The following is a 15709-nucleotide window of genomic DNA, read 5'->3' as shown; positions in this document are numbered from 1 at the left end:
AAAAAGGTTGCTTAATGTTCTTTTCCATTTCTTAGACTTAGATGCACAAGCAATTGGTGCATCAGGTAATTTTGTTCATCAAATGATCATCAGCAAAGAAAACTTACTTAGCTAATCACACGAGTTTTCACAATGTATTCCCAAGTGCAGGCTGCCCAGCCACAATGAGTTACAATAGGGCACACAATTAGAATATATAGGTACAGGCTGTGTGTAGCTTGTCTTTTCTAACATAAGATGAAATGGTTCACTGTAATGGAGTTGCTAGATTTTGATCTTACACATGTGAAACAGTTTTCTTACAGAAGTATCTGGGGCAGCATGGTGGCTCAGAGGTTAGCACTGCTGCCTCACAGCACCAGGGTCCCAGGTTTGATTCCTGCCTCAGGTGACTGACTGTGTGGAGTTTGCACATTCTCCCATTTATGCGTGGGTTTCCTCCGGGTGTTCCGGTTTCTTCCTACAGGCCAAAGATGTGCAGGTCAGGTGAATTGGCCGTGCTAAATTGCCCATAATGTTGGGTGCATTAGTCAGAGGAAAATGGGCCTGGGTGAATTCCTCTTCGGAGGGTCGGTGTGGACTGGTTGGGCCGAAGGGCCTGTTTCCACACTGTGTAGGGAACCTAATCTAATCTAACATGGAAGAGTTATTTTCAGACTGTGCTTCTGGCAATGACTTCTGTAATCAGAAACTCTCAGACTGTGTGCAAAGTTAGTTTCTAAATATGGGAGCTCAACAAGAATTCCAGAATGATTCCAACACAACACAGTGAATTATAACTGAGTTTTTTTCTCAATTTATGTAGTGTCTTTCAAATACAAGATGTTAATTACAGATAATATAATCATCTATGATATAACTAGCTTACTAATTAGTTATCAGATGAATGATTGCTAGACAGTACAGTAAAGGTTAAACTTATCTAAATTGATTATTCATGCAAACCAAAAATAAAACTGCATTTAATTATTACAGGTTTGCAATCTTGTAATTCAAAGCATATAAACCAAAAACAAATTTATCAAATCAACCTCTCTAGTAAGTATTTTCACACTCTGAATCCAATGTTGAACATAAAATATTAATTCAAATTCTGAATCAATAATTCTTAACATTTGGTGTCCAAGATGCTCCTAACAATAAAAATAGAGCAAATAATCCAAAGTATATTATCTGTAGAAAACATCTACTCAAAACCTAGATAGTGATGAAAATGCTTTATCTTAATTTTCACCTTGCTTAGATAGATTTGTTGACACCTTATAGAACAGACCAATTGTAATTAGCTCTTAATGAAACTTGACAAAACTATTCAACTAAAAACAATGTATTTTTAACTTTATTAGTAAAGAGATTTTAAAATCAACTCCATCCTTAGTTTTCATCCTGGTATCTGAAAGGACATTTTTTTTCTATTCAATATCTTTTCTTTTACATCATTCTCATGAAGTGTCCCCTGTACTCAGATCATGTTCTCAATGAGTATCTACATTAGTCTAAGCACAACGACTCATTAACACATTTATCACCCAATAGTGCACTGCATCATTCATCATTCAAAGTGTTGGGAGTCTGTGTAAAACACCTCTTTACTAGAAATAGATATGCAGAATTTTTTCAAAAGAGGATAAATTAGCCACAACACAGGCTACTGTACATATCAAATCTCATTTCATTCAAAAGGAGAAAATTTGAATTTGAATTTAAATAAAATTTTAAAACTTACCTTATCACTGTCTTCATTGAAAGGAGGGTCACATGGACTTGGGTGATAGGGAAAGGAAGGAACCATGCCACCTATGAAATTATAGACAATACCAATGAGTAACTTAGCAGCAAAATTTTTGTTTATCCATCCATGAACAATATTTCCCAAAAACTAGGAAATTATCTTCCACAAAACATAGTAAAGAGATAGGGGATAACCCAAGGAAGGCTTGAATAATATTTTGGCAAAGGTGCAGATTCAGATCTGGATCTGCTGTTTTTTCTTACAAAAAATATTAATATTCAGACATAAGGCAAATTGATATTTCCTTTAAAAAGATGTGGTGGGCTGCTTTATTTCAAGATGTTGATTGTTTGAGAATTGCCTAGCTTGTCTAGCATAATTTGGAGATGCCAGTGTTGGACTGGGGTACACAAAATGAAAAATCACACAACACCAGGTTATAGTCCAATACGTTTATTTGGAAGCACTAGCTTTTGGAGCGCTGCTCCTTCATCAGGTGATTGTGGAGTATAAGATCATAAGATACAGAATTTACCACAAATGTTTACAGTGTGATGTAACTGCAGTTATATATTGAAAAAGACCTGGATTGTTTGTTTAAGTCTCATCTTTTCGAATAACCATGTTAGTTTCAGTTGTTTCATATGTAAATCCCAGAATTTTTTTTAAAGTTACATTCTCAAGTGAACTTTAACGATAGGTGCCATGTTGGCCCCAGGTAATGCATTGAAAGTGTGAGGTGCCCTGTGTAAGGCTTTCTGTGCCCGAATGTTCAAACTGATTCTAATTTTAAAAAGGGATTTACAAAATCTTACATGGATGCATACATTTTATTTTGCTCAAAAACTGCAATTCTACAAATACAAATTCACCCCACAAACGTGTGTGTGTGTGTCTCTGTCTATGTGGGTTGTGCAGTAGGGTCACATGAACCCAAGGTCCCGGATGAGGCCATCCCCATGGGTACCGAACTTGGCTATCAGTCTCTGCTTGGCCACTTTGTGTTGTCGCCTGTTCCAAGTCCCTTTTCTAGATTAAAATCAGTCTGAACATTGGGACACAGACAGCCTCACATTGGTCACCTCACACCTTCAATGCATCATCTTGGCCTACATGGCACCTATTGAGCAATAGCTTCTTCAAAGAGATATTAATTTTTAAAATTCTAAACTTTAAAATCCAGCTTTTATAGTCACAAAACAGATGCACACTAAATTTGGATGGTACTATAAGAAAATGAATGTTGGTAAGGCAAAACCTCAAGAAAGAGTAGCATAATCATATTACTATTAACACACTGACTTTCCTCTTCATTTGTTTTACACAATGTTTCCTGTGTAAGGCATTTGCCATGTATATTTTAGTCATTTTTGAGCTAGCATTTGACTAGTTGTGTTGCTTTCTAGCAAGCTCTTCACCCATAGCTAAACAGTCAAATTAAGTTACATTTTCAGAACTAACATAACAAGGCAACATTAAAAATTTTTGCCAGTTATTTATATTCCTCAAATCTTTCACAATATAATGAGGCTTATTATTGAATACCCAATTGCTTGACACATATTTCTCAAAGGAAGAGTGTTTTGAAGGAGGGCCTATAGAACTGAAAGAATTTACTAAAATAAGAATGGTAAAGCTATTTAAAATATAGTGCATCATTCTATTTTATTAATTATTACTCAGTAGTTTGACCAGGCGATTGTTCAGTTCATGAAACAGCTGAATTTCTCTCATCTTTACCATTAGCTATTTCATTGAAACAAAATTCAAGCCCCCTTTGATGCAACATTACAAACATTTGTATTGAATAAGCATATTATAAGTTTGATTCAGGAAGTCTGCAAAGGAAATACTACTTTCAAGCTGAAAAGCAAAGTGACTTTGTGTAGCTGCTAGTTCATTTTTAACATTTTTAGCCTGTCTGTGCTAGTTACCAGCCTATATACACCCATGTATCCTTTATGTAGTCAAGGTTAGAGAACTTGCAATACTTAGTCATATGCTTTAAATAAAGTAGCACTACTATTAAACACAGGAAGTTTCTATCTATTTACTCAAACAAATCTATATAAGCTCATTATAATTTGCTTGAAACATCAGGACTCTTTACTGTAATTGCATAACTAATTTTAAAATGAAAAGCTAATTTTCTTTTACAGAAGTAAGTCGGAAGTCAAATGCATTTATACTTGTCATTTTTAAAGAAGGTCTAAGAACTGAATTTCTATAGGTCAGCTATTCTTCTATTGGTCTGAAAATTAATGCACTCTGTTTGAGAAAAGTAACATCCACACATCAGTTTCAAATTCACATCACATCTTCTTGCAACAATGCACATTGATTTTGGATGGTATTTTGAGAAAGTGGATGCTGGTATTTTTCCCCAGCACTCCGCAATACATTTCAATATTATGCGCATGGAGTCAATGTGAGGAGTAGATATCCTACATTTTTACCACTCTTAAGCCCATTACTTCTTTACTTTCTCTACCAAATTATATTTTCCATCCACTAATTGAAACATGTTGTGTGCCATACTGCTGAGGGTGGCATCTTCCAAACAATGAATTAAGTTCTAATGTTAGAGCTAATGTTTTTTTCAGGGAAGATCATCATTCTTGATTGATAATTTCAGAATGAAGGGTATCAAAACTGAGGGAAAAATAAATCCTAAATCTCTGGATAGCTTTGTATGTCATATTCTGGATAGCCAGAGAAGGGCCACTGGTGTTGCTACACAGTTGCTGTAAGAAGAAATGAATTTACATACTTGAGGCATTGGAAATAATTCTGGAACAGGATAAGGTGATATCAAAGGTGAATATTGGTAATATTTAAATTCTAATTAATTTAAATATTACCAATATTCTTGCAGAAAGGATAGTATATTGGGGAGAATTTAAACTATTATGATCTGGCATGGTTCAATGCAAGACTGGAGGCAGGACATGGCAGATAGCAGTGTCAAGGTTTGAAGGTTGAAAGGATTAATCAAGTTGGAGTAGAGACTTCACTGAAATACTTGGAAAACATCAATATATTGCTCCAATTAGCAATGAAATAGAAAATTCTAGTCAGCAGCACTTGTAGAGTTCCATACAGAGTTAAATGTTTCAAGTCAATTCATGCAAATGGGACAAATTATAAATCTAATAGCAAGTGAGAAGAGGTCTATGCTAACAGTGGGATGATAAGAGGAACAGATGTAAGAGAAAACAATATGGAAGGTCTATGATACAATGGTAAGCAGGAAAATTAAGGCCAAAAATAGAACCAAAATGGGATTAGTAAAGGAAACAAAAATGGATCAGAAGGTGGGAAGGGTATAATAACCAACAATTGCCATCTGAAAGCAGAACAAGATGGAACAAAACCATAACAGTACATACACAAAGAACAAAAGAGGTTACTGTCTAAAAGTGTGGGACTACACTTTAGAGTCCACATGGCTATGATGTGTCTTATCAAAAGACAAGATGCTGAAAATGAACTTATACTTAGCTTTCTTGGAACACTGAATGAGGCAGAGGGCAGTGTAAGAGCAAGGTGTGAAGTGTTAAAATAAGTTGAGAAGTGGAAACTCACATGATCTCTGCAGACTGAACAGAGTTACTTCACAAAGCAGTTACTCAACATACACTTGGCCTAAACAATGTAAAGCTGGTGGCATTACAATGGCAGTGACAGTACACTAAATTGAAAGAACTACATATAAAATCACCATTGGACCTAGGAATCCTTTTAAGGCCTTTCAAGGTGAGAAGAGGAGAGGAGGTTACACATGAAATGTTGCAGGCGGCTTGTTGGGAGACCAAAGACATTTTTTCCTTAATGTGGTTGTCTTTCATTGAAGCATAACATACAATGCTGCAAATTTGCTTCTAACAATAAAACAGGTTTACTACTCGAGAGGAATATAAAAAAAAATGATGCAGTTTGAAAGATTTCACAACACATAGTAAAATAAAGTCCCATCTACTTCCCAATGCCATTTTACTGTTTCTCAAAAGGAAAGAAAAAAATTTCCATCCCTGTCCAATCCTGCTTTTATTCACTGAGTTTTGTCCTATAAGCTGTGAAGTTTGCCTCCTTGAATCCTCACACCATTGAGATTTTAGATTTTCTCAGCTCTGAATAACCAATGCACATTTCTAACCAAACACTCCAGGAAGCTTTCAGTCATCTACTCTCTTCCATACAGGTTTAAGATCATGCTCCTGAAAAGACTTACCCAGTTAATTACTAAACTGCTTCACAAAAACAAAATACAGGGGATACCAACATCCAAATGTCACTTGATTAAAAATTCCTAATTGTACATGGTGGAGGCTGGTTCAATTACAACATTTGGAAAGCATCTGGATGGGTATATGAATAGTAAGGGTTTAGTGGGATATGGGCCAAATGCTGGCAAATGGGACTAGATTCTTTAGGATATCTGGTTGGCATGGATGAGTTGGACCGAAGGGCCTGTTTCCATGTTAGATATCTTTATGTCTTGCTCTAGAGCACTGCTCTAACATAGTCAAGGCTCTACAGTAGCTATAGCTACCTCAGAATTCATGACTCCAAAATTCCAGATTACGACCCTGTTTTTATTTTATTTATTTCTAGGAAGTGGGTGTCACTGGCTACACCAGTATTATCACCCATCCTGATTGTCAAAAAGGCAGTTAAAAGTAAACTAGTATGCTGTGGGTCTGCAATCACGTGGACTAGAGCATGACTTCTTTCTGTTTACCACATTCCACTAGAATCTAACACAGAATATTTAGTAACATGGGCAGATTTATGCTTAACTGTATTTTCACATTAGAAATATCATCCCTACATAAAAGTTCAAACAACATTAATTTATTGGTAACTTATCACCCCAGTCTGAAGGCTGACATATCATTGCATCATATATTGTTTTTATTTTTCACAACATTAGATATATTTACCCCCAACAGTTTGTCAATCCATGATACTGTCTTGCAATTTCACTATTTTTCTATAGCTATCATATGATTTGTTTTGGTTCTTAGAAATAAAACTAAACTAGCAACCCAGAACAATAAGAGGAGAAATTACATTTTATCCATCTGATTTATATAGTTTATTCCTCTTAAATAGTTATTTAATCGAAACGATTATAGTTTTAAACAAAATGGTCATGGGTGGAGTTTTTGTTTGAAATGGTCCAAGAATTCATTTAATATAATTTGAATACAAATTTATTTCATCTGTTCTATTATGCTTTTCAACATTGTTGGTGTCCTACATGATAAGACATTGTGGTTCAGCATCTTTATTTCTTAACTGAAAACATATTCTCCTGTAGAATTTTCATTACTGTAGCCAAATTAATAAATTACTACAAACATTAAAAACATAATTCATGAGATCTAACAAAAGTTTATGACAATCCTAAATGTTCAAAAAGTTATAAAAGTTGCAATTATTAACTTTACGAATGCAATTAATCATCTCACCTAGGAATATTAAAGGCATCTCAAACAAAATGCAATATACAAACTGATATTTTATATTCAACCGGAAAAAATATTTAAATTTTAACTTTTGAGTATCTTCATATTATTATTCATTTATGCATTCCATTTAGGAATAATTCCTTTACCAACTTATTCACAGTTGTCATGGTGATTATCCACCGTTGTTCCAGAGATTGAGTACTTCATCTAATCTCAGTCAACAGCAAAACGAATACAAATGTTCTAGCTTCTGTGAGATTATGAAAAATTCAGGTCAGGTATTGTGCAGAACATTCCCAAACCTGCTATTTTTGCTTGTATTGTATACGTCAGGTGCAAACCATCAAGAAATTATGGTCTGATTGCAAAGAAGGGCAGATTTAAGTTTTACATTTTTGCAGTATATCTGTTCATACACACGACATACTGGAACAGCAGACTATAGACTGTCTTTACACTTTTACAGTCAGTATTCTTAATAAAGAATATCAGGTAACAATATTTGTATGTTTGAATGCACATGGAAGTGCAAAAATACCTGGTGCAGTTACCAAATGTCAATACAGCACCAATTTTACCTAAATTGATTCTTAACAGTGCACGGCAAATATCCTTATAATGTTGCATTATTATCTTAAACCAAATAAAGCTTTCACCAAATAACTCTAATATGCTTGCAGCCAATTGTTTTCAGAGTTAGGGTCAAGAGTGGACCATTTGACAGCTTGAGGCTGTTCTGCTATTCAGATAATTCATGGTCAACCTATAACTGAATCCTTTTACCCATCTTGGTCCATGGCCTCTAATAGTCTCAGCTCAGAAAATAAAATATCAGTCTTATTTCTGAAATATTCAATTAACCTGGTCTCCGTTTTTAGTTTTAATTATTTCATGATTTGCGGATAGTTTTATTGCCTATCCCTCGTGACTCCAGAGAAGGAGGTGATGAGCCACCTTCTTGAAACACTGCAATGGTAAGAAATAGAAATCAAGAACTTAGGAACAGGCCATTCAGCCCTGTGACCCAGCTCTACCATTCAATAGGCTGATCTGGTTGTGGTTTCAACTCCAGTTTCCTTCCTGTACACGGTCGTGAATAAATTCAGTAACACACCCCCTACTACTTCGTTGGGGAGAAAGTTCCACTTTCTTATACTCTCTGTATGAAATGCTTCCCACCTTCAGACCTGAAGTGTCATCAAACTCTAAATTATGATCATGTGTCCTTAGTCTCGAAATGCAATCAGAGAGAGGAACTGAATACGTAAATCATCTTAACACTTATCACTGTGCTGTAAAGAATGCAAGACTAGTCAGGCTATGCAACCACTCGTTATAATAAAACCCTCAAAACCCCATTATTATTCTGCTAAACATGTGTTGTATTGTCCTCAGTAGCAATACAACTTCCTTAAGAAATGGTGCCCAAAACATAATGCAGTACACCAGATAAGGTCTTACCAGAGTTCTACATAATTAAGGCATAACTTTCACCCCATTATATACCAGCCTCATCGAAACAAGAATTAAATTCCCCAAGTCACTGATTGTTTTGTACCTATCCACTAGTTTCCAGCAACTTTTGTACATACATGCTCCTTGGAAGTTTCTAACTTCTTGATGTTCAGAAAAGATGTTTGCTTTTATTAATGGATGAGCTCACAGTCTCCCAAAATGAACTCCAACTACTTGCAAGTTTTTCCCTACTTGCTTAATTTACTGATATTTCTTTGCAAGACTCTGGTCTAATCTATATGACGTACAGTCCCACCACTTGTTTTTAGCAAACCTGGATGAACAATTCTCTATTCTTTCATCTCAGTTATTGAAATATTGAAATAATATACTCTAGAGCAGATCCCTGGGAGACACCATTAATGATTTCCTACTGTTGGATGATATATTCATCATCCCAATCTCAGCCTCCTACCCAAGTCCATGCCCAGACAAAATAAAATTCTGACCTTGTGGAATTATATTGAATGCTTACTGGAAGTCCACATAAATGACACTCAACAACATCCTTTCACCTATATTATTGATGATCTCCTCAAAAAATTCAATGGTTAGTTAGAAATGATTTACCTTACACAAATCCATACTGGTTCTTTCTCATCACTCAAATTTTTCATGTACTTCTTTTAATATCCTTGGGTGGAAATCATCAGATCCTAAATATCTTTGTCCTCATTATTTATCCCATTATCTTTTTTTTAAAGTTTTAAAAATTGAGTAAGTTCTTCATCTTGATTTTATTTTCAAATTTTCCTCATCTTGCTGGTATTAAAATGATGAAATTGAATTCAATCAGTAAGTCACAGAGATTTTAATATTGCCTGCAATTACATTGTAGTCAGTTGAGGTATTGTTGTACAAGTTAATTGTTCTTAAGGAGCTATGTTCTTGCTACATTGACTCAACTCATGATATGGGTGTCACATACAGTCTAATAGTATAGCAAGGAGCTCTACTCTATCCTTCAGAGGTAGCAAATGTCTCTACACCACCTCTTCATGCCTGACCAAACATAGTTGTACTTATAGCTATCATGCAATAAATAAACAAATATTGTTATTATTTAAGAACAGTTCAGTTTACATGGATACTCAATAGTGGTGTATCCGGTACCAAAAGAAAATCACGAGATAGGACTAAGACAAATCAAAGACAAAAGGAGGATTGGTGGCAAAGAACAACCTCAAAATAACCCTCACCCAGACCCACATACTGGTATAGGTGGCAAAAAGCACAAGGTACCAGAATGGTCAGATGTTAAAATGCCACACAGCTCGCTGAGCTTAGGTGAAATCAGCATCAGCTTTGTCTCAGTGGTAAAATTCAAACCAAAGTCAAAAGTGAGTTCAAGTTCTGTTCTCAGAGACGGAATTCAAAACATAGGCAGATTATTATGCACCATTATTAATATGCACCATTATTAGAGATCTTTCAGAAAATATATCTTTCAGAAAACAAGGCGCTCACGGTTGTGGATGATAGACCTTATTGCATGATTTAGAAAGCAGCAGTGAAATTCTCCCTAGATTTCTAACCAACTTTTATCCCTCACCAGCTTCACTAAGAACAGATTATCTGGTCATATCTCATCACTATATTTAAGACTTTTCTGTACACAGTAGCTATACTTGAAGTAATTAATTGGATATAAAATATTTGGGATGTAATGTGGCCCAGAAGGACACTGTCTAAAATAGTTATTTCAATCTTGAAAATTAGAATGGACATTTACATGATATTGTAGTTTAGTTTCATCACACTATTGTAGTGGCAGGAAATACTCTGGTGACATTATTACTTGCCTCTTTTGATATACTGTATTCATTTGGATCTCTATGTGGTAAAACACTACATGACATTAAGTAACAGGCAATTATTGAAGCCAAAAGGTTGAAATCATTCTAAATCTGGACAAAACATGCTGGAGTTATTTGCAGTCCTGAAATGATGATAGATGTTATTTAGTAAGTTTTGAGAAGATTTATAGCTTGGGTTGAGGAGCTGGAAGGTTCGTTTTCAGACATTTCGTCACCATTCTAGGTAATGTCAGTGAGTCTCCAGATGAAGCACTGGTGATATGGCCCACTTTTTATTTATATGTTTAGATTTCCTTCGTTTGGTGATGTCATTTCCTGTTCTTTTTCTCAGGTGTGGTAAAATGGGATCCAAGTCAATGTGTTTGTTGATAGAGTTCCAGTTGGAATGCCATGCTTCTCGGAATTTTCACGCATGCCTTTGTTTGGCTTGTCCTAGGATGAATGTGGTGTCCCAGTTGAAAAGGTGTCCTTCCTCATCTATATGTAAATATTCTAGTGGTACTGGATCATGTCTTTTTGTGGCTAGCTGATGTTCGTGTATCCTGGTGGCCAGTTTTCTGACTATTTATCCAATGTAGTTTACGCTACAGTTCTTGCAAGGTATTTACAAGTGCGGCCCATCAAATTTGAGCAGCACCTTGCCAAACATTTGGTCAATACATGAGGAAGGCACCATTCATTGATACTACTGTCAGCTTAGTACACCAGTCATATGTGGGGAATTTGGAATTATATACCACAAATTATGATTACTGTTACACCTCTCCAAATTTCAGTCATAGAATACCTGAAGTCTGGATAGCCATATTAAATCTAGGCCTAATTTTTATTCCAAAAATAAATTTACTATGGCATAATCAAATTCACTCATGTTATTTCTGTTATAATCATTGTGATATAAACAGTTACATTTTTACATTGATAGGATTGTAGTATTTTGATACCAGAAAGTGTTAATATTTGACTTTTTTTAAAATATAAAATTTCTGGACTTTAATTGGAGTATAGCAAGAGCAACATTGTTTGTGGTTTAAGTTTTACCAGTCAGACTTCTTTTATTTACCAATCTGGTTGGTATCCAATAAACATTACAAGTTAAATTGCCAGGCAAATATTTCGCTAGGAAACCTGAAATTTAAAAAGCTTTCTGCATCTCATTCAAGGTAAAGGCATGTGACTGAGGTTACATTCTTTGATATAGCTACCTATCATCTTTTTCAATTTTAACTGATTAGCATTTTAAGAATGTATGATTGCTAAAATCTTACGACTAAAGAAATTTTGTTTAAAAATTACACAGTAAGGTATTTTTCTGAGCACCCCATGCTGAAAAAAAAGCTTTACGAAGAGCAATGATATATTTGGAGCATGTATTTTGAATTCAGTCCCTAAACTACGGAAAGGAATTGAAGGGAATCATTCTGCAACTGGTTAGTATTTTTTTTAACAAAAGCTTTTTGAGTAAGTCACAGAGACAGCTAGCATTAGTTGTTGCATATGTTTGCAACAGCTGAGAACAGATATAAAATTCAAATAGATGAAATTGGGGAAGATAATAAACTGTGAAAATACCAACTGTACAGTTCCAGTCAAATGCGATCTCACAGTTGAGCAAACTTCAAAACTTTAGCCAAACCACTGCTATAGGAGCTGGGGTTCACAATGTAGTCTAAACAGAATAGAACTGCAGATACATTGGAATTTTAATGGAACATTGGTGATCCCTTCACAAACAATTCAATAGCAAAGCAAAGATAATTATTTCCATTGTTAACGAAATTAAATTTTTAATGGCATGCAGAGGCTAAGATAGAGTAATAGAAGTTGCTTTAACAATTCGGAAGAAGGGTTTCTAGACTCAAACATCTACTCCATTCCCAATCTGCAGATTTAGCTAAATCTCTCCAGCAATTTTAATATGGATTGGCTTCAAACTTGAATAATTCACATTTATTTGAGCGTAAAACTAAGCAGATCTTCTATTATCCACGAGCACTACAGGTATTTACTCCCAGAGTTGAGACATTTTGTGATGATAGAACTTTTCAAACATACTTTCTGCAGTGGGAGAAAGTGAGGACTGCAGATGCTGGAGATCAGCTGAAAAATGTGTTGCTGGAAAAGCGCAGCAGGTCAGGCAGCATCCAAGGAGCAGGAGAATCGACGTTTCGGGCATAAGCCCTTCTTCACAAGGGCTTCCTGAAGAAGGGCTTATGCCCAAAACGTCGATTCTCCTGCTCCTTGGATGCTGCCTGACCTGCTGCGCTTTTCCAGCAATACATTTTTCATACTTTCTGCAGTGTGTGGCTTGCTTCAGCTAAATATCAATACAGCTACATTTTAACTAAAGCCACACTAATAAAACTCAGTCTCATAAAACAGCTCAGGCAAGGCTTGACATCGCACTGGAATTTTATGATTAATCTATACATTTGCATGAACAACAAAATATTGACCCTGACTGTGATATGGTATTAAAATTCAAAGGATGAACATGAAATTGGGAGAGATAAAGAAGTCAAAACATTTTATGAATGCTATCAGCTCCCCATAGTGATACACGTGATCAGAGTATGCACTACTTTATAATAAAAGAAGCATTTGTGCCAGTTTTGAATAACATTGTGGCCTCTGACTTTCAGGAAATATTTTAATCATATATTATTCCAGGGTATTACTGGTATTTTGGATAATGAATTAGCAAGGATCATGATACAAAATAATCTCATTTTTCTACAAGTCCTTATCCCCTGTTATCCACAACATACTATTCTTGCTTCATTAGGTCAACTTCCATTTCTCAGACCATATACCTTTCAGGTATCTTATGACTGGGCTACAGAGATCAAAAAGCAATGGTGCAACAGTGTTAAGATGCAGCTACACAGTACATGAAGAAAGAAGAGGAGAAATTAGCCTTCCAACAAAATAAATGAAGTCCGGCGCTGATTTAAAGGTAAAAGTTATAATGATTGCTATTTCATATATGTACGCTGCAGTGAATAAATTCAATATTATTGAAAAACTTTGGCCAGAATGGAAAGAGAGAATCTACCTTGAAGATGCACAAAATTGAATGCATCATGAAAACAAAAACCAGCTGCTAGCCTGATCGTGAGGTTCTCAAAGGTTATCAGCATGGTAACATCACCAAAAATTTATTCTGCATATACACTCTAAATGGGCCAAATCAAAATTGGAGTCCAGCAAAAACTTAATAGCAACAACTAGTTGATGTAGCTACTTTCTGGAACATAAAAGTCTAGTGTGGAAGACAACTAAGATTGTTTAGAAACTGCCGACAAACCTTGACAACAATTCACCATCAGAAAGTGGAACTAAATGAGAGCCCATTATGCCACATCAGCAATATGGATGAAACGTCACATGAATTTTGACATGCCAACAACTGAACTGGGGAATGGAAAGGTTTGAAAACAGTTCAAATGCGAAACCTCAGGACACAAGCAGGCATGACTCATAGTGGTACTTGGCTACATGGCCAGAGGAACAAATTTAAAGCCAATGGTAATTTTCAAATGTAAAGCCATGCCAAAAATCAAGTTCCCTGCAGGAGCTTTTCTGCACTTCAATGGCAACAGTTGGATGGATGAGGATCAACAAAATATGAACTAGGTGTCCCTGTGGGTGACCTTGGCCTCTGCCATAACAAAATGCAGATTAGTAGGAAACATATGGCTTGAGTACCACATGTCCCACATAATGGACATGCAGAGTTCACTATCTGAAAATGTGTCTCAATAAAAACATTCAGGTATCATGTTCCTCCTAAAAGGAATAAGCGTTTGCTTAATGGAAATAAAGCAGATTGAGAACAAAAAAGGAAACCTTAGTTTGTGTAATCTCACCTCAATTATTGGACTCCAAAGGTTAAATTATTTCATTAAATATTTGCTGCACTCTTTCCAGCTTGTCAGTACTCATAACTGGGATTTTTGATAAAATTTGATAAGGATCAGCATTCTAAATTTTGAATAAAAATGATACTAATGAACTAATAGGTTACCACCACCACATTTCAGTAGGTGAATACCAAGAAATCCATAGCTGTCAGTACAATATCGATAACCAAAAAATGCTGCAATTTACTTCAGTAAAACTCCAAGAAACTATTATGATCCTAAACATATTCCATATATTTATGAACTTTTCAACATCTGCATTTGTGATTCCTGCAGGTCAGTTTGCAGAGTCAAAAAAATTCCGACGACTGTGCTGTACATCTCTATGACTCTACGACTGTTGCAAAAATGACAAAGGGACATTACTAAAAGTGACAAATGTTTGCTTCTTAAAAACTGAAGAATCCTACTTTCATGCAAACTGAACATGAACATTGCTATTCTAGGAATGCCAATGCAAATAAGAATTCTAAGTTTAATTTCCACTTAGGCTTTTAAAGATATTGAATTAAAATTACCAAACGAAATCCAATTATGTACAATTGATGTTTACTGAATTACTTGGTCTGAAATAAAAACACTATCTATTAAAAATAATCAGTTTGCTCTCAATATTTAATCAAAAGGTTATGAAAAGAGGCAATTGACCACATTTATGGTCAGAAAATGTTTATCATAATCTAAAAGCTCTTGACAAACTGGTGGCAGAAAAGACAAGGACAAAATAAGGCTGTCATATTAGTGTGCCTTCTTGTTTGGGTAACAGCAAACCCTCTGCTTATTTCTAGCAGTTCACATTTTTTTGAACTTGGCATCTTCTGTTCTTTTATGCTTAAAATTCATGTCAGTGTGACAGATTGTCTATTGGGATTTATCTCTTTCCAGCATTCCAAAAACAAAATGGTAGCCACTCAAATTCTTAACTATTTCCTGCAGTCTGCTCATTGATTCTCTCAACTGCTGTTTATTTATTCTTAGACTGGGCTGACCCCTTTCAGTTTTGACAGTAAGTTTGTACACCCAAAATGCTAACTTTAATATTACTTTAACTCTGGACTTGCAACATTTGCAAGATTGCTTTTAATTTGCTTTAGTAAGGGAATTTTTTAAACAAGACTTTTATGTAGATTCTCATTTACAGAGACACACACCACAAACCAGTCTGTGAAACAAGATCCTCATACAAAAAGAGCAGTCACATATCTGAAAATAATGTGAAGAGATGCGGGAAGCTGGGCTGGGGTTGAG

At 35.3% G+C, this 15709-nt stretch overlaps 1 protein-coding gene and 1 long non-coding RNA gene across 8 annotated transcripts in view; one reads left to right on the top strand and one right to left on the bottom strand.

Moving 5' to 3' along the window:
• LOC140491521 (uncharacterized) overlaps positions 1–15034 on the top strand; it is a 36452-nt gene extending 21418 nt beyond the window's left edge. For both annotated transcript variants that reach the window (XR_011963327.1, XR_011963326.1), the window contains 2 exons: positions 13324–13494; positions 14738–15034. This is a non-coding gene — a long non-coding RNA (uncharacterized lncRNA). The remainder of the gene's footprint in view (positions 1–13323; positions 13495–14737) is intronic.
• Positions 1–15709, bottom strand: part of LOC140491490 (E3 ubiquitin-protein ligase RNF38) — a 399192-nt gene that overhangs the window by 136572 nt on the left and 246911 nt on the right. For all 6 annotated transcript variants that reach the window (XM_072589767.1, XM_072589776.1, XM_072589784.1 and 3 more), the window contains one exon: positions 1727–1797. In XM_072589767.1, the coding sequence (XP_072445868.1) occupies positions 1727–1792 (66 nt within the window). In that variant the 5' untranslated portion in view covers positions 1793–1797. The remainder of the gene's footprint in view (positions 1–1726; positions 1798–15709) is intronic.

Source organism: Chiloscyllium punctatum, chromosome 2 (genome assembly GCF_047496795.1).
Source record: "Chiloscyllium punctatum isolate Juve2018m chromosome 2, sChiPun1.3, whole genome shotgun sequence".
In the NCBI taxonomy this organism is placed as follows: Eukaryota; Metazoa; Chordata; class Chondrichthyes; order Orectolobiformes; family Hemiscylliidae; genus Chiloscyllium; species Chiloscyllium punctatum.
Note: the sequence above shows the minus strand (reverse complement) of the source record. Positions and strands in the feature narration are given on the sequence as shown.